Source organism: Manis javanica, chromosome 3 (assembly GCF_040802235.1).
Source record: "Manis javanica isolate MJ-LG chromosome 3, MJ_LKY, whole genome shotgun sequence".
In the NCBI taxonomy this organism is placed as follows: domain Eukaryota; kingdom Metazoa; phylum Chordata; class Mammalia; order Pholidota; family Manidae; genus Manis; species Manis javanica.
The window spans coordinates 215,064,854-215,084,649 of NC_133158.1; the positions used below are offsets into that span (position 1 = coordinate 215,064,854).

The 19,796-nt window shown below is 46.9% G+C and overlaps 1 protein-coding gene and 1 long non-coding RNA gene across 6 annotated transcripts in view; one reads left to right on the plus strand and one right to left on the minus strand.

Annotated features, from left to right (window-relative positions):
- Positions 1-19,796, plus strand: part of LOC118968471 (uncharacterized) — a 168,402-nt gene that overhangs the window by 32,508 nt on the left and 116,098 nt on the right. The window contains exons 1-3 of one of the 3 annotated variants that reach the window (XR_012129678.1): positions 8,824-8,892; positions 9,124-9,268; positions 10,804-10,983. This is a non-coding gene — a long non-coding RNA (uncharacterized lncRNA). Of the gene's footprint in view, positions 1-8,823; positions 8,893-9,123; positions 9,269-10,803; positions 10,984-19,796 lie in introns of those variants that run through there. The other 2 variants (XR_012129680.1, XR_012129679.1) reach the window with 2 other exon arrangements.
- Positions 15,079-19,796, minus strand: part of GALNTL6 (polypeptide N-acetylgalactosaminyltransferase like 6) — a 930,232-nt gene continuing 925,514 nt past the window's right edge. For all 3 annotated transcript variants that reach the window (XM_073232816.1, XM_036998902.2, XM_073232817.1), the window contains one exon: positions 15,079-16,406. In XM_073232816.1, the coding sequence (XP_073088917.1) occupies positions 16,239-16,406 (168 nt within the window). In that variant the 3' untranslated portion in view covers positions 15,079-16,238. The remainder of the gene's footprint in view (positions 16,407-19,796) is intronic.

The window sequence follows — 19,796 nt, forward strand, 5'->3', positions numbered from 1 at the left end:
TGCAACTCCACGCGGGCCCCCCGAGGACCCAGGTCCCTCAGGAACAGAGGTTTGGGTGACCTTACCAGGAAAAGGACCTGAACAGCAAATGGGCTATTCGGGAGGAAAGGAGATATTAGCCATGGCCTGATGACCATCTGCTGATGTAATGACCACAGGTTTCCTTTCTACCTGCGTTTCCTTCTTTGCTGTGAAACGTACACGTAACATCTCTTGATCTCTGACCTGTCACCTCTGAACCCAGAGCCTGCTGGATTTGGGTTAGACAGGGACTTGTGTGCTTCCCTTCCCAGCGCTGTAGAGGCAGAGCTTTTCATGTCACAATTTTTCTCTGGTGTCTGGATACTGAGACGGGATCACGATACAACGGGAGGGGCTGACGTCCTTATGAGAGCCTGGGTTTGAGTTGATGAGAGCAGAGGTTCCGTCTTCCTTTTGCGAGAGGGTTTGTGACTTTTTAACTACATTAGGGTAGCTGTGTTTTGTTAGGTAGGAACTATTTTTTGAAAATTAATTAGAGGTAGAAGAATCTAGGCAAAATTGGGCAAAGAGGTGAACTGGAATAGATGTTTGTCCTTTTTCTGTCTTCCCAGCATTCAAGCATGCCTCCTAATCTGGAAAAAATCCTTCCTTAGGTGACTCTCCACAGGACTGAGCCCTGCCTTCCACTAAAGATGAGGAGAATCAGGGACATCCCGTCTCTGGTCCCCGAATCTGCGGTAGAGGCATGTGACCGACACTTAGCCCATCTGGTGCTCCCAGCGGGGACTTTGAACTTTTAGTGAGAGAAACAAGAGGGAGGGATCTCTTGCAATCCCTTCACGAGGGCTCAGCACAGAGGACTGGAGGCAGCAGAGGCCAGCAGTGCCTGGTGCGACGGCCTCGCAGGGTGCCATTCATGTGAAACCTCGGCCATGACCTCGGCCACGGCTTGCAGCGACCCACCTCCCTTAATTCCCACCCGTTTCCTCACCCAGTTCTGCTCTGGACTCTCTCAGCTCTCTAACGCCCCTCCTGTAAGTCCCTTTCCTTACGTTTTCCAATGTAATCCCCATAATCAATCCCTGGCTGCCGGAGGTGGATCGTTGCTTCACGGGCAGCTGAGGACTTGGGTCCCTGCAGAGCTGCATCCTTGGCCGGATCCCACATCAGAGCTCAGAGCTGGGATGTGGACCGAGATGGCTGGAGGCCCAGCTCGTAGTCCGAGCCCCACTCTGCTGGTGGAACATAGGAGCGACTAGGAAGAGGAGCTCACTGTAGTTCTAGAGAATTCTTAGCTTAAGGACAGAATGGAGCCACGTGGCAGGACACCGTGGACGAAGCTGCTGCCAGGAAAAGCCAGGCCACGCTGATCTCAGGAAGACCCCGGGGCCTTGCTCTGCACACAGGAGGCCGCCGGCCGGCTGCCAGTCACGGGCCTGCCGCCGCCTCCCGAAGGGGCCAGGTGACCTGCCCGGTCCCCACGCGTTCTGCTTCTACCCCACTTCCTCTAAAAATAGCTCCCGTGTTCATTCCCACCATAGAGCCTTCCTTCTCTGAGAGGAATTTTAGACAGTTACTTCCCCCCGAAATAGAACCCAGCTCTTGTATGAGGGGCTTTTCCGATCCAGAGAACAGGAGAAAAATGCTGGAAAACGCTCCTTTGCTTCTTGGTGAAGAAGGCCTTGGAAAGCCCCCTGTCCTGTGGTCCCCTGAGATGGTTCGCTCCGTGGAAGCTCTTCCCATCACAGACATGAAGTTTGCATTTCTCTGCCCTTCATTCACTTGGCTTGTGCCCCCCGTTCAGCCCTGCGACGACTCTGACTGTCGCTTACGCGGTGGATGCTTCCCACGGACAACCACCCCTCCTCTGGCCGCTGCGCAGAGCTGGGCCTTCTGGAATCCTTTGGCTATTTCTCTTCTCCGTCAGGCCCTTGGCGCTCTGAGTCAGATTCGTGCTCTCCCTTAACTTCCTTCGGTTTTAGCCTAACTGGGTATATGATTGACTGGCAAGTGGTTGCAAGACGAAGCCGTATGCTTTTTAGGAAGCCCAAGGTCTAGCCCAGCGAACTCTGCCACCGCCCAGGCCAGTGTCCGCCTCCAAAGTCCCTTTTGTACCTAGTTCGCTTCTGATAATGGGAAGTTCATTGCAAGGCTTCGGTACAAAACTCAAACGGAGTTTGTAGTTCACGAAGCTCCTTCCCTTGGGCTGTGACTCTCTGATGATAAAGCCGAATTGTAGTTTTTAGTTATCTTATTGTGCTCAATTTCAGGCAATGTTAGTTGTCTCGAAATTGATTGTGGAGTACTTTAAATGTATCTGCAGTGGCTTATTGCTCTTTTAATAACCATCACTCTCTTTTAACAGGTATCTCTCTTGCCAGGGATGGCTTCTGGGATCCTACAACTCCAGTCTCCTTTGGGCTCTAATGTTCATTTTTGCAGTGGTCTTGTTATCTGGCAGCATCCTTTGTTTACTGTAAAGCAGCCGCACAGGCGTATTTCTCAGGCCCAGCACAGTTTAACTGCCTATAAAGATGGACCCAGGCCCCTTACTTACCAGATTGGTGAAAGCTGGCAATTGGGATAATAGTCCCCCATTTCTGATGTGGGTGCTGCTGGTACATTTCCTGCCAGGTGGGAAGGTATCAGTGAACTATTTATATGCTTGCCCTCTATCTTTTTGAAGAGGAATTTGAAGCCGGAGAATGAAAAATGGGGGCCTGCCTAATGTTGGTAGAGCCATTGCCCCTAGTTAGTTAACATCTGATAAGTAAGAGTTTGAATTTGGCTTGATCAAAAGCATTTGCCTGAGTTGAACTATTCTTTGCTGGCTTGCTTTTCTTACCGCCATTCTGGACAGAGGAAGTGTCCTGTTTTCCACTGGCTGTGAGCTGTTCCCTCCCCACTTCCCTGGGTGGAAAGCCCTTCACCTGCCTGTATCCCTCTGTTCCACCAGTGGAGACCAGAGGACCCCAGAGGTGAAGGAAGGAGGGGCTGGGGACTAAATTCACGAGGAATTCCCTATGGCCTCTGTCTTTGCACCGTGTGTGACAGTGACAGATGGCACCTGGGGGTCTCCTGCAGGCAGAATCAGGGTCCCCTGGGTTCTCAGGACCACTGTGGCTGCACCCCTTTCTCATGCTATTGAGAAACAGTATCAGAGTTCAAGTGAATGAGAATGAGGCTATTCCAGGAAAAAATTCAGATTCCTTTAATTCACACAGTAGAAACCATGGGGCTTTACATGTTACTAACAAATTAATTGTGCAAACCTAATGGATCAAGGTGCACAAAATTGGACCCAACAAGGAGGTGAAACCTGCTTCCTTGCCAGATTTCAAGGCAAACCACACTGGCCTATCCATGGGTTGGGCCAGAGGGATATGGAGGGGAAGGCAGGCAAGGAGATGCTCCCACTCCTTAGGACGCGGAATCCCACTTTCCTTCCTCTGCTGAACAGACCAGATATTTATTTTATTAGAGTCTCAAAAGTATTCAGTATCTTCCTTCCTTTTCTCTCCACCTTATTCTTTGAGAAGTCTCCAGCCATCTATTAAAAGCAATAGTAAAGGAAAGTATGATTGCTATTAAGAATGGTTTTCTTATAACCACTACATCTGGCTGGGCGTTTGTAATCCGATAAGCAGATTTTCAGCTGCTGGCAAGGTTTGTGGAGTATTTGACTAGCTTCTCTGTGAGTTCCATATGTAAACAGCTTTGCAGGAGAAAGCTTTGCCGTGAAACATGGTTATAGGTTATGAGAATTTGTACGAGCAGTGTCTACCATTCAAGCACTCAATGAATGTTTGTGGAATCAATAGCTGATAGGATCAATACACTGCCAGCCACTGGTAATACCTATGGATTCCCTAAAATTCATCATCTCATTTTCATAGGATGTGTAGATAAAGTTATTTACTTTGTTCACTGTAACATTGCCAAGGGTCACTCTTATCCCAGCCCTGTAAGTGGGGGAACATATGTTGCATGCTCCCTAGATTAAATTCTTATCATTTAACAAAGATCCCTTCTTTACTGTCCGGTTATTGTGAAATCAGAGAATTCATAAAGGATGTCTGAGTCCAGTACGCATTGAGAATGAATATCCTGAATCACAGATATTAGGTCATTTGCCAATATGGCTATATGGCTAATTGAAGTTGGACTTCCATGAAATTAGAATTAGTGGCCTGAGGAATTAGAGACAAAAACGAAAACAGCTTTGCTGTGTGTACAGGAAGCTGTGCTGCTCTGTGGTTCAGAAGAATAAGCACAGTTGCTCAGGAGCAACGTGCCCTGAAGAAGTTTAAGAATATTAATGCGCATCAGGTCAAAACAGTCCGGATTAGGAAAGCGGTCACTGCGCCCGCGGCTCTCGGCTAGTGGCCGTCTGTGTGACTCGGCGCTCCAAGCAAAGGGAGGCGCCGCTTGCGGGCCAAGAGCGGCCAGCAAGCCGCCTTCAGTCACCTGAAACCTCATCTGACTGTCAGAGCCCAGTGTTTACTGAGACTCGCCTCCTCTCTCAGTTTCATGCATTCCCTGTGGCTTGATTAGGTTTAGAAATAATGTCACTACCCGGACGCTTTCAAACCAGATTCCTGCTTACAAATGGAAAGAAGTGAATTTATGGGGTAGACAGCCTTGCATGGCGCCCGCTGACGCTCCTCTGCCTCCCCTCCCCCGGAGAGGGTCGCGCTCACTCCGTCAGCGGTGAGGAGGCGGAGAGCCTGGCACAGTGGGCACCTGCTGCCCTGGCTGTACCGAGGCCCCAGCCCTGGGCACGGGCCTCTCCCTCAAGGAGCTCCGTGTAACCCATCTACGTTGCCTTTTCCATCAGTAAATAGAGCCCCAGGCATAGTCTGTGAACCCACCAGCTCATCCTGGGTCCTTTTCAGTGTCCCTGAGATTCCTTTCTCCAACTACTGAAGCTCCCCAAGGAGTATCGTCACCGTGGCTGTTTAGAAAGAGCAGCACGGGGCCGAGTCCCAGCAGCCCAGACTCCCAGAGAGGCGTGTGGACAGGGCGTGTGCTCTTCCACACAGACTGTTTTTCCCCCACTGCCAAGCCGGGTGTATTTTGTGCCTTATTGTTCTTCTTGGAGCAGCAGTTATAAAACAACTCACCACACCAATCAACATACCCAGTAAGGCATGTTTCTGATACGTTAGCGTGGGGTTTCCGCTCATTTACTTTTCTCCCCTTCTCAGTCTCTCTGATGCTCTGTCTCTTTCTCTCCCTCTCTATTTTCAAGGTCATCCTGGGAAATACTGAGTGCTGGACAGAGAAGCAGGTGTTACTCATGCCATCCACCCATTCATTGACAGACTTGTAAGCTTCTGATATACACGCGTTTTGGATAAGCTGATGTCTGTCCGGCCCATGGCTGTGGGACAGCATTTAGGAGACTTACATTTGTTTCTGTTCTGTTTTGTTTTGCTTGGTTGGTATAAATCAGATGATTTACTGTCTCATTTTTGCTGGGGCTGCCATGTAGCTTATTAGGAACAAATCCTGTGGAAAACAGCCTCATTTCATGGGAGCCTTTCCCCAATTTCATTTGCCTCAGGACGCAGTAAATTGAACCACCGTGGCTCACCCCACTTTCTGAAGGTGGAGCACGTTTACCAGGCCAAGCTATCAGGCATTGTTAGCGCGCGTTGACAGAGAAACGACCCCTGGTGCCTTGCAAAACCAGGAAGTAAGGCGGCAATAGAAACATAATGCCTGCTTCATCATTTTGTTTTATTGCTAAATTCTCTACAGCAGCCTCCTTCCAAAATCCTCCTTCATGGAGTAAAACAGAATTCTGTGGGCAATCTACATAAAGCAAACAACAAAATAGCAATTTTAATATTGTGGGAGGTATTTAATAGTTCAGGTGTTTTAGAAGTTCTACTTTCCTTTTGAATTAAGTATATACAATTGTATATCAAAACAGAGGAGAAGATTATATTTCCTTTTTAAAGGACCTATTTGAAAGGATTTTTAGTTAAATTCTCTAAATTAAGCTGGGTTTTTATGCTGTTATTTTGATACTCGAATTTGATGAATAAAGATTTTAGGGCCATTTTCAAGCAGTGAATAGCCTAGATATTGTAATCTAGCTGTAACAGCATGTGAACAATTTTATTTTAGGTAAAGCTTCATGCTCAAACTTAAAAATGGCAAACAGAACCACATATCCCACATGATGTCAAACAACTTGCCTGTAAGAGAAACTAAGTAATTAACCCTGAATCCACTTTGTGAACTCTGAGGGGATCAGCTTATGGGTCCCTTCCTTCCCTCCCCCAAAATGTGCCAGTTTGGCCTAAGAATTAATTTGAGCTAAGCCATCTGAGTACCTGAAATTGTTTATCTGCCTGAAAGCCAAGCCTCCCAAAAGAACTTAATAGAACTAAATTATCATAAATCCCCACCCATGAGGTGCGGATGGGAAATGAAAAAATTTTAATCTTCGCCTCTTGGGGATAAGAAGTCAACACAACACCCTGAGATATTGTCACAATTGATCATATTTCCTTTCTGTTCTCCGGCCCATTTATGTTTCCAAAGTCACCTGTCTCTCTATAGGCCGCCTTTCTCCCTTACTCCCCTTCTAAGAAGTATTTGTTTTTCCAGAAATGTCCTTCTGCCCTTCTCCTTCCCTTTTTTTAGATAACATATGAGTCCCAAATTCTAGTTGTCTCTTTGAGTCACATTTCTTTGTGAACTCCGAAGTGTAAGGACAGAATTGTAACTGTTTTCTCTTGCTACTCTGTCTTTCATCAATTTAATTTGCAGGCCTTCTGTGCTCAACCTGAGAGAGTAAAAGTTCTTTCCTCCCCACGCCCCCTAAGTATCAGCTGTGTGTGTTGTCTTAGTACATCATCTTATCCACAAATCTTTTTGTTCATATCTTTAAGGAGAGAATGACCCAGTTTCACCCCTCCTCATTTTCAACTGTTTTTCCCCCCAAATTATTAGTAATACTTCATTTCACTCTCAGATATTATCTGGTTTGTACAAAAAGTTAGATGGTCACCCTATCTAAGAATCATTTCACTGAATCCTAAGCTGCTAGAGGATCGATCTTCATTGGATATTAACACTTCTCGTTTGCATTTTATTGCAAGTTTCTCTGCGATGTCTTGTGCATTACCATATTTCGTCATTACCACAGTCTTGCAAGGGAGACTTACAGGAGGTAAAGTGTCACCCGGTTTCCAATGGGAGAGAAAGGCTGCAGCTGGGGCAGGAATATATATTTTTTGAAAACTAACCAGGCTCCTTTTTTCTCTCTCTCTATTTATACTTGTTCTCACTCTTGTTGGTACTCAACAAACACTTATTGGATTAAATAGAGGGTGCTGAGTCCGAGGGAAGAACAACCTGCCCGCAGGGCCGCAGCACGTTCCCGTGTCTGGGAGAAGGGACGCAGGGCGGACGGTGCGGGGCAACAGGGGCCTGTCCGCCGTCCCAACAGTTTTCTTTCCCCGGACAGCAGAGACGCTCCGACTTCCACAAGTCATCAAAGGAAAAACACCGATGTGAGGTTTGCGCTTCATTTTTGGAAGATGTTTACTCAGGGTTGATAGAAATAGGGGTGATTGCAAAAGAAACGAGGGAAGCACCGTTCCTCAGAGAGCCTGCCGGCCAGTGGCCCTGCTCCGTGTCGCGCGTTCAGGGCCCGTGGTGGAGATTCTCGTCTTCAGATGCCGGTGCCGAGGCGGCCCACGGCCCCTCTCCCGGCCGTTTCAGCCCCGGTGCCTCCGCCCCGCAGGCAGCGGCCACCCGTGCATTTGAGCAGGGGAGCCGCGGGCATCAGCCCTCTGCGCCTGAAGTCTCTCCTGCCGGTCACAGTAAAGGGACTTCAGCCACATGTCCTTTCTCAGACAGAGACACTTGTTACCTGGTGAACTGCCCTGAGATGGTTTTATTTTAAACATTTGAATGACTGTGTAGTTATTCACTACCCATCTGAGCTTGTCTCCGGCTGGAAGTGGTTGCGCAGAAATGCATGTGCGCCTGACCCTCACCATCTGCGTGTGGACAGGTGTGAATGGGACGCGGTTCTCTGCTTCAAGGGCAGCATTTATTGTGTGAGATTCTTTCTTTGACACCTCGGTCACTCTTGACACGTCTCTGCCGCTTCCTCCTGGACCTTCACAAAAACTATCTTAAGGAAAAGAAAGCAGAGCATGTCTGTCTCTTTTCTCTCAACCTAATCTCCCTGCCACGTCCTGTCCCTTCTTCACTGGGATGGGGGAGCTTGGTTAGGCCTTCAGATATTCTTTGCTGCTTACTAACCTTAACAAGGACCTGAAGTCCTGACGTTAGAAGTTTATTCAATTGATGTGAGAGGCACCGTCTCGATTTTTCTCTAAAAGGAGTTTTTGCATCTCCAGCACTTTTTTCCCCACAAAAACTGAATACACGTGGTTTGGATGATTGGCACCTGATCACACAAATTCCATGACAAACAATTTGCTAAGTGGTAGAAATTTGAATAGCAGGCATTAGGAAAGCAGAATGCCTTTTCCCATACAGTCTATTCCACCCATCCGTAGTGTATACACGGTACACACGCACACTTGTGGGCACACAGAAAAGTATTTGAAAAAAAGTGTCTTGCCAGTGGGTTTCAGCACTGGACAAATTCACTGTGGATTCGTTGTGACCAAAGAAATGACAGTAGAATGTTCTTGGGGCGAAAGGGTTTATTACCCAGCTTGTTCTCCCGCCGGTAGGTTGAGCACTAGCGTCCCTGCCTCCACCCAGGGCACTGGGCAGAGCTCTCTATATGGCGCAATAATAGCTTATTGTCTAAAGGTGTGGAAGCAGTAGCCTAGCAACAGGCCAGTTACATCATCAGGTGGTTTAAGTTTAGTGAGGATCCCAGCCATGGGAACCCCAACTTCCCCACAAAAGGTAAGTGGGAATATGTACTGTGTGTGCCCTTCAAGGCTAAGTTTTAAGTAAATGGAAAAGGTAAAAAAGGAAAACTATTCCCAGTTAATATTTATTTTTGAACACAGAGGATGGGAGGGAAATAATCTTTAATGAAAATCTTTTCTTTATTTTCAAAAAGAAAATTACGAATCCAACAGAACCAGGGTTCTACCATGGCAGAAATACTAAGGTTTTCTTTACCTTCTGTAGCCATTTCTAAAGAAGTCACTGAACTCCGTTGAATACAGTGAGATACAGTCACGCTTAACAGACTTCAACCTGCAGCATTTTTCAAAGATGAGAGAAACCACGCTCAGTCCTATCGGCACAATGTTTTTGAACTGAGCTCGGCCAGGTATTTACCACCAAAAGTGTGTTTCTCTTCTCAAGAAAGAACATGAGAAAAAGCGTGGGCTTAGCAAGGCAGGCTGATATTTGAAAAAAAATGTTACCTTATTTAGCCACACTATGCCATCTTTTGATTTTTAATACCGTTCTTGGTAGTATAAAGTTCACTAAAGAGGAAGAAATAATAAGTAAATTATTACTGCAATGCCCAATGCCAGGCACTTAATGGTAGGGGTGTTGACTTATTCATTGTGCTTTAATTGAGAAATATAAGTGATTAAAAATATATTTGCGGGAGGGATAAGGGGAAAAAGGGGCATTACCATTAGCACACATAATGTGTGTGGGGGGGTCATGGGGAAGGCAGTACAACCCAGAGAAGACAAGTAGTGACTCTGTAGCATCTTACTACACTGATGGACAGTGACTGCAATGGGGTGTGTGGGGGGGACTTGATAATGGGGGGAATCTAGTAACCACAATGTTGCTTATGTAAATGTATATTAATGATACAAAAATAAAAAATAAAAACATAAAAATAAACAAACATATCTGCTGGGATACCTTAATATAGCCTGTTCTTGGCCTTCCATCTCTGTGGTCCTGATTTAAAGAGCTCTCAGAGAGGAACTTATTTCTGGCTGTTTGTATTCACCAGACTGAGTCACACTCATGTGGATTTTGAGTGAGTGGGGTTTGATCGCTTCTAACAGACGGCTTTCAAATATAATAAATAGTGCGCAAACACATTCAACATGAACAAAGCTACCTTTAGTAAGATCTGTAAAAACTGGCGAGACTATCGATCTGAGCCAGTGTGGCTCCCAGGCCATCGGGACCATCCGGCAACTTGATGGAAATGTGACTTCTCGCACCTGATCTTGGAGGGAATGAACCTGAACCCCCGGGGTGGGGTGTGGCCCAGCGGTCTGTGTTTTAACAACCCCTTCAGGTGCTACAGCTTAGTAACCACTGTCCTAATGAAAGCTGGAGGATTTTTGAAATAAAATGTTCTGGGTTATGTTTCTCTCAATGTAAGTTTAGCTTTGGGTCACAACGGACTATTCTTTTAGAAATCCACGGTCCCTCTATGTGAGCAAGACCGCTGTGGGGAAAACGGAAGTTCCTGTGGCCAGGATCCTCCCCTGACCCTGAACTACTTGAGGATGTGACTGGCCTGCTGCTGGGCTGCTGCTCCCGCAGATGTAGGCAGTGAGCTGTGACTGACTGAGGCACTAAAGAGCTCCTCCCAGTGCTCTGGCCGAGGTGGAGACAGAGGTGGGTGACGGGCCTGCAGGCTGCTGGGCGCAGACAGGATTCTAATGCTAGACCTACCGCTCGGAGAATAAAGCCAGGTATAAACACTTTTACCCCCAAAACATGATGTTGTCACTTCTCAGTCTCACTGAATCCATAGTGAATGTACCCGGGGCTGAAACCCTCTGGAGAGACAGCCACCATGTCAGAGAATTCCCCTGTATAACCCGTGGTAAGACGTTGTGAGCCGGGGAGCAAAGCAGTTCATTATCTCTTCACTTGCAGGCTTCTCTGTCTCAGCAGCCTTACGCAGAGACTGGTTTAGTGGCCCCTGCAGAGGAAAACTGCCACACAGAGAACTTACATCAGTGCATTGAGGGTCTCAGACGGTGAAGAGGTGCGCCTGGACAGAACTTTACAGAAATAAGAATAGAGGGAGAAGATTCACGTGGAACTCACCACAAAGTAAGTTCCATATCTTTGCTTGGAAGCTGGTGCTTTCCACCGAGGCTGAACCCGTTAATAACCACCAAGTTAAACATTCACTTTAGGATTTATCATGCAGGGCTATGCAAATAGTTTTAGCCCATCTCTTCTTCAAAGTACCTCAGAAATCTCATTCTGAGGTACAAATCCTGAATTCTCTTTGGCATTAATAAGCCTGTGGGAAAACCAAAACACACAGGGTTTTAACAAGGGGTTAAAAACAGAGGCCCCGGGGAATTACTGTTCACACGCTCTGGTAGTAACTCAGTATATATCTCATTTGGTTTTGTGCTGACCGACAACCCTGGTGTGAGGTATGAGGCGCCTCGGGGTGGGGCCTGAGGCCTGGCCCCACATGACTGGACCTCTCCTCATGGCTTTGCTGTCAGTCTGTCTGTCTGGCCTTGATCGGGCAAGCCCCTCGGCCCTGGGTCCCTCAATTTCTTCATAAGGATGGTAGCATTATATACCTCGGAGGTGTGTGGAGGGGTGGGATGAGATATATGTAAAACCATTTTGAAAAAACAGAAGCAATAATACAAATAGAATATTTGTCTACCTCTATCTATCACCTATCTATTGATCTGTATCTATCTGTCTCACCTGTCATCTTTCTATCACCATCTACCTATCTCTACTCCATACTGTAATATTGAGAATTAGTAATATGGCTAATGGTGGGGATGTACTGTTTTTAGCTTGGAAAACTAGAAAATAATTTAGTTCATTTCAAATGAATTTTTAAATCATGAAAAAGCATTTAAATTAGAATTGTCTTTCTTCAGCCAAATGATTTCGGTGGGTATAAGAACTCTATTAAAAAGCTTCCATTAAGCAATTTGCAAAGAACTGTGTGAATGCAACAGACAGTCCTCAAATATAACTCGCTTTTGATCCTGTTGGAAGAGAAGGGAAGGGTGAGGCTGGGTGAGTTCTTGCAGACTCGAGGCATTAATAAGTAAAGGCCATTTTAATTTTCCCTAGAGGAACTATGAAATAAACTGGCTGGGCAATTATAGATAAGAGTGACTGTCTAGTTCGCTATCCATACTAGAACATTTTTAAGAGTAAAAAGGGGCAGGATTAATAGTTACACAGACAGGGTGTAAACCAGGACTGTCCCTTCTCAAGGCGAGTGATGTAAGGTCATAACACTCACAGTGAGATTCTGAAACGCAGCCAGCCTCTCTGTACCGATGCGGGCTGCATCTCTGAGGACTGAGCAGACGCGGACAGGGCTGGGGGTCAGCGTGGGCATGGGGACAGAAGGAAAGCTCCCCGGTTCCTCCGAGGTGAGGAATCAGACGTGTGCGGGAGCTGTTGTCTGCTGAGAAGCCCCAGTACCAGACGCACCAGCCTGGGTATCAAGTGGACACATGAGTGACTGTGAATTTTATTAGCTTTGGGCCAACGTCAAGTCTACCAAATAGAGTTGCAAACAGCTCCCAGTTCTGCAAGCAAAGGCCACGGACATAAATCAAAGAGCAATCTTCCCCTGCTGGCAGTGTCACGCCCCAGTTCTCGGCCACCGTTCCAGCGGATTGTAATTACAGCTAGTGGTGTGTGGTGTCACCCCAGAGTGATGGTGGACGGGGAGAGCGCGCTGAGCTGCGCGGAGAGGATTCCCGGCACCCGCGTCTACAAATGCAGTTCCCTCTCACCATTCATCTCTGCTCCCAGAATCACAGGCCATCAAGTTCAAGTATTTTCCCTTTGGGGCGTTTCTTCTCAGGGTTTATATAAAATCCTTTACTGCCTTCTTTCCAGCACCTGTGTATGAAAGCATTGCAGCTTTATATCCTTGCCAAGGGAGGAAGCCTACAGAGATTTTACGAAAGGCGTTTCCAGGGATAAATCAGTGTTCACAATAACCACATATTATTAGGATGACTCTAAATTCCAAATAAAATGACCTGGCGGCATCGGAAGGCTGTGGGATGTATGCACTCCTAGGAAAGATTCCGTAACTCTTGGGATAGAAAGTCAGGATTGAAATGGAAGTTTTTCATGTGAGGGCAAGAATCACAAAATACATATTTATGTGCCCTTTATTTATTTTTGACTGTTTTTTTCCCCTCTTGTATATACAATTGCCCCTAATGGAAATGGTGTCAAGTGTGGTATTGAAAGATATGAACAGAATGGGCCTGTACCTCTCTTTCATTGACTATAAATCCATTTTTTTATGTGTTACATACTTATTTATAAAGTTCTACGTTATCAATCCACAAAATAGTCCTGGAACTTGCATTATTCACTGAGGCCTCTGATATAATGAATTGAAAAGTCATGTGATCATATTAATCTTTTTAACTAAATAGCAGCAGACATTGAAGCCAATACATTGTTATCGCCATGGCATTAATCCAGCTGTGGAACAAGGTAGAAATCCCACCATTAGTTCACAATTGCTTCCCTGCACAGCTTTGTCTCAGTGAATACATAAGGAGGATTTTAAAAATTAACTCGTTTCTAACTTCTGGCAAAACCATTTCTTATTATGGAGAAGTAGCAATTTCTGAGGCCAGATTAACTTTGTGATACTTTTCCTCTCATTCTGATAAAGGGAGGAAATTATTCTACTGCTTAATTTCTGAAGCATGTTATTTCCAGGAAAGAGACTATTGCCGATATCTGTTCAGTCCTCTTTGCCAAATAAATATACAAACATATGGGATTTCCTGTTTTGCACAGGGGCGATGGTGGATTTCAGACCGTGGAGCCCGACCGCGGGCGGCATTAGCGCCTCAGTACATGTCCTCACTGACGGTCACGCCCTTCTGCTAAGGGGGAGTTCTCTGGGCTTCACTGTATTCTATTGGGATGTTCTTATTTTGCACACATTGAATAACTGCTTGGCAGTTTGAAGTTTTAATTTTGGCTTCAGCATCTCAAGTGATCCTTAAACTAATCTCTAATTTTAATTTTTTATATTACATCCTTTTACTCAAAGGTGAGGTTAGATCCAAGAGACAAGCCCTCTGAGATCAAGAAAGCAGAAGGACACAGTCTTCTGGCTTTCTCAGGGGACAGTGCGAAACACGGCCCGGCTAGCTGCCCAGGAGCACCGCGTCCTACCTGCGGTGCAGATCCACATCCGGGCTTTCCAGGCGCTGGACCCGGGGTCGGCTCTTTGGTGAAGCTGTAAACAGCAGTCAACTATTTGATGACATGATGTGAATTTGTAGAGCCTTATCTAATTCTGCAGCCAGGCTGCTTGCTGAGCACCTGAGACACCTCTCCACTCCCTCTCTGCAATTGCTCAACACACAGCTTAATTTCTCACTATTGATTTTCTGCACTATATGCATCTTGAATGCTTTGAGATCCCTTGACCTGCACACAAAAACATCTGCATGACTGTCAGTTTAAAAAGGAAAGCTCTTCAAAAGAATGCTTGAAAAATCGGTAAATATAACAAAATAACTAACTCTTCCCCAACTATTAGCAGGGCAGGTAAACTGGACATTTCGATTAGAGTTTGAGGAGAGAGCAAAATCATGAAGACTTTCAAAAGGCATTTTGTGTATGAAAGCTCCTGAATGTGAAGGCTGCTCTCGGAGGCATTCCCAGGGAGGTGCAGTGACGGAACATGTCGTTAGGTCACAGAAATGACCAGAGCCACCTTGGGTAACAGTGAGGTGACCCAGCTCAGGAGGAGAAGCTCTGCATGGGGGCTGAAGACCCGTCACCCCACCAGGAGTTAGGACCACCCTCTCCGGGTTCCTGTTGTGCATCTTTAAAAACAAAGTGATTAGATTCTAAGAGTCTTCCCAGTTCTAACATTCAATGCTTCTATAGCTAAGATGATATACGTTTTTATTAACAGGAAAAACAAGTTAAAAGAAAACAATAAAAGCAAAATAAAACCTTTTTCTACCTGGAATAACTTGAGAAATGTATAATAAACATGATTCTTTCCTCTGTGGACCCACCTTGATCCTGGTATATTCCCCGCCCCCCCCCCATTACTATTGAAAATTAAAAAAAAATCCTTTTAAGGTCTAAATGTTTCATTTAGTTTCTAAATCATTCCTTTCTTCGCGGAGGAAGTATTGCTCCATTTACAGAAAGTGGTGTCAGAAGCACTTTATTAATGGAAATTCCTTCTATGCGCTTCCAAGGAAAACAAAAACTTCATTAATATCAACAATATAAAACTAAAAAAACCCCAAAAGGAAACAAAACCAGTTCTGTGTCCCCAGCACTGATCAAACAGAATTGGATTGAACCAAGCCATTTTCACACGTCACTTGGAGTGTAGATTTATTTGGATTTAAGAATCTCCTAAACAAATTACATCAACCTCACTTGATTTCCTTCCTTCATAAAAATTATGACTGGGCAAACGCCACGCTTTTAAAATTTTAAAAATATAAGAAAAATAAAAATAGATCTGGGGAAATACCTTTCCTACATCTTACATGGTTTTGCTGCCTCGGTGAAATCTTTCTCTTTGGAGTAACTTAATAGTATAGTTTTATGTTTTTGTTTTAAACTGGATTCATACAAGGGCTCTGAATCAGGACTTGAGCTCATCTGTGGAGCATGAACTTCTCTGAACAGTGAGTTACCTCTGCTCTAAAGGGAAAATGGCACGTGGAAATGAAATGCACGGATGGGAACATTGGAAGTCCTCCTCATCAGATGAGTTAAGTCTTACATTAGATGGCACACTCTTGTGTTAGAGAGAACAGGACCACAGGATGGCGTGAGCACACTCTAATCGTCTGCAGCACTTGGAAGGGTTAAACCTGCTTAACCCCTCTTTAAGTCTCCTTTTATTTGGAGGAGACCAGCACCAGAGTCCCCCCCACCCAAGCGCAAGCGTAGCCTCAGGCTGCCAGGGCAGACTGCCCTCCATCTCCACCCCCCTCCCACCCAGTTAGCAGGATCCATTCATAGCTACTCACTACTGCAGGATTTGACCTGAGAAATGCTAGGATTTACCAACTCAGAAGTTGTTTTGAAGAGTCCCTAAATAATCTTTGCCCTTGGCCAGCAAGGGCATGGCTAGTCTCAAGTTCTCAGATGCAGCTGGTGAGGCCCTTAGCCAAGTCCTTCTGATGCAGGAAGCTCTTCAGGACGACCTGCTCTGACAGGGGGTTCACAGATCCTTAGAGCGGGCGTCCCGGACCCGGGAAATGTCACTCCTGACTCCTCGGACCCAGGTGCCGGCTCCAAGTCTGGTTTCATGATCTGTGGGTCATTGCTCGTCCTTTCCTCCTTTCTTCCTAGGAGCTGGCAGAGTGGTTACATTTTTCTAAAACAGTCATATTTATATGTTCAAAAATCCACTGCTGTGTTTCAGACAGAGGGTCACATCTGGCCATGAAGATCTTCTTTTCTGCGGGGCTGCAGTCCATGCAGCTGTTGCTCACAGGATGGAATAACGTCCTGTCCTGGGGGGAGCATAGAGAGAGAAGACTGACGTAATACGTGGCGGGTGATCAGAACCCAAAACATACAGCAGGAGTAAAATATCCCCGGTTTCAGACCGTCTCCCAAACCCAACAGAACAGGTTGAGTTGAGAGCACGGCTTCCCAGGGTCTCCAGGCAGGTTCAATCAGGAATAAATCATACATTCACAGATGCAAAAAAAAAAAGGCCCCACCCATTCCTCTCCTACTCTTCGGTAAGCACTTTGCTACGTGCTTACGTTTTGAGGATAGTAAGTATATGAGTTTGTTGAGTTGCTGATAGTTTCGTGATTTGGGGAGAGGCATATATACAAAAACAGTAATTCAGTCCACAGTAAACAGCAGCCCCCCCACCCCCCAAACACACACACACACACACACACACACACGACCAGAAGAGTCATAATCTTCCCGACACTCGTGTTGAGTCTCTAACGACAAAGGGCAATTCAAAAGGAACAGGAGCCAAGCAGGCCAGGAGCTCAGTCGCGCTTTTCAGAAGATACGGGGACGGAGATAAGGACACACAGGGCCAGATCTCAAGGTACAAACTCAGACGTGTTAGCTCTTGAGCTCCAGCCTCTGCCCAAGCCCTTTGTGCCATTGCTGTTCTTGTAGTGCCATTCGCACTGCTCTGTACAAACGGGGGAGGCAGAGTTTACTTTTACAGCCAGTTGCTAAGTGCATGGGAACAGGTAACAAGCGAGGGAAACGTTCCACCGGGCGCACAGCTGATGCGGTGAGCAAGCCACGTCTGAAGACGCTATTCCCACACACCCCATTTCATGGAGCAGGCAGGGAAAAAGGAATCAGTGCTAAGAGAAAAAGACTGTTCCTTAACTGGTCATAAAAACTCTCATCTCTTTCATTGTCTATGCAAAAAAAAAAATAAGTGCCAACGACATCTAAAAAGTCCCCAAATCGGTACTTATATTTTAGGATCCAATAATATCTTAGTATTTGGGAAATGTTTAGCAGTTCTGATTATTTTCTTTAACTAAGGAATGAGACTTACGGCGCTTTTAGAACCAGAGTTTCTCAAGCACTCTGTGCAAACATTTCTGGATTACTTCTGGATGGTCAGACGCCATCAACCAATATTTAATGTCCCTTTAGGACCCGGATGTTTGCATAGTTGGGCGCTGTGTGAAGGAAGGAGGGGGCAGGGGCCTGCAATTTGTTTGGCACGTTTCTGTTTTCAGTGTAAACAAAGAGCTGTACCACGTACAAAGGCCCTCTCTTCTCTGCTCTGTCCAACACGCCCTCAGTTTATTGAGGATCTTACTTTCCTCACACCAAGAGTGCTCCTGAGGTCTCCTCCCTATTTTTTCTCCCCTGCTGCACCAGCCGGGCTGCTGTTGACCCTGGGGAACCTCTGAGGAGCTCGTTCTCCTGCTCTGCAGGGAGGAGACAGGGTCTAGGAGGTGGGGGTGCTGCCCGGCTGCCCCCCCTACCCAGGCATCCTCACCTGCTCTCACAGACCCCTTCTCACAGCACCCCAGCTCCTTGGGCAGCTGTCTCCTGGGCCCCTTGCCCTCCTGCCTTCCAGCATCTCCCACGCCCAGTCTCCTGCTCCCAGCTTCTACCAGTTTAGCTACACAGGCCTGGTATATTTAGATCATTTCTCCAAAGAGCGGTCCTAAGCTGAAAGCTACGTGACCTGCTAAATTCTAACTCACTTTGTTCCACGTACATGTACTTCTCTGCCCCCTGCACTGTCTGTATTTCTTCCTAGTGTACCTCTATCAATAGCTCACATGGGGACCTCCTTATGCTCGCAGCTTCTCCCCCAAAGCACATATTTCCATGAAAGCCAAAACATGAGAAGAGAAAGGAGTAGGGCATGTTTCTATTCATCTCTTCCCTTCACCAGCTTGTGTGCCACAGCACGGATGCAAAAGCCAGACCCAATCTTCTGAGCAACTTATTTTCCTGAGCATTGTTTTCTGAACCTTAACGTGATCATATTTTTCTACATCTCTTGTTGGAACACACGCTCTGACAAACATTCCTGGGGACAGCCAGGCAGGATGTACAGATTCGCTGCTACCCTGGAAAATCCGGAATATGTTTTTTGTTATTGAGCTTCCTGTCCTCATAAAGTGGGGGAGTTGAATTTCCTGCGTCAGCCTGCGTCTGAGAAGCTTCACCAGGAAGATGAGGGGGTGGATGAACTCGCCCACCGTGGCTTTCCCAAGCCATAAAGCAGAACAAGTCTTTTACTCCGCAGTTCACTGGTTGACAGAGACAAACGACAGGGCGTCAAACTAGAGGCCATCAGCAATGTTCAGTGGACCAGCAGACGGCTTTTTCTCTGGCTATAGGCTGTGCTCTGCTCACCCTTGTCTTGGAGTATCTGGCAGGTGTAGCGGGGAAGCTTCTGGAAGTAGCTGAAGCCTCCCCAGAACGTGCATTTTCCACTTTTGACCTTGGAGGCTACGGATGTGTCATCTGTGTGTTTTGACTCAGCTAAAGTCTGGGATTACTAAGTCTCTTTACAGATGCTTTTCCTGGCTGGACTTAAGTCAGTGCACGGGGTAATCGCTGGTGAGCATGGCCTCTCGTTCCAGGACAGCCCATGACTCCTCTGCCCTCCATCTCCTCCGTAATGACAGGTCAGAGGTCAGACCTGAATGCAGCTCTTCTTTGGAATGACCTCCCAGTGTCTGGCACGCCCGCTGTCCCACCGCCATCCTCCTCAAAGAACTACCCTGGATGGCTCTGTGTTCCAACCCAGGAAAGGTGTGACCGCTGCTTGGGCTCTTCAGCCTGCGATGTGGCTCCCTCCCCTGGGCCCTCCCACCAGCATCACCACCGGGGTTACCCTGCTGACCCCCCACCCCGGACTGAGGCCATCGACCAGCTGCCTGGGGTGGCCTCCATCCCCGAGCAGGAGTGGTGGCACTTCTCCGTGGCTCCTTGAAAGGGACCCTCAAAGCAGGTGTGCGGTTTGACCAGATCTGGGTGACACGCTGTGGTGTCTGCAGGCCGCTGGGTGTACTAGGTTCCCTCCTTGTGTCAGGTCTGAACTTTGACAGCAGGAGTAGGTTGCAGGGAACACGCCACACTGTTCAGGGTGCTGCAAGCCCCAGACCCCCCAGCTGGAAGGTAGTACAGGAGGGTGGAAGGCACCCAGACAGGAAGGCGGTTCTGAGAGTCAGAGCCCGGCTGGAGGGGAGGCGGCCCCGCTGCGTCAGGGGCTGGGCTTGGTTCTGCCGGGACTTTGGATCAAGTTCTGGTCTGGCTGCTTTCTGCTTGTTGCGTTAATTCCCTGCACCTCAGCCTCCCCCTCTGTGAAGTGCAGAGAATTCCTTCCTCCCAGGTTTGTTGTCAGGACTGAGTTCCTCTGTGTAAAATCGTGGTACCGTGTC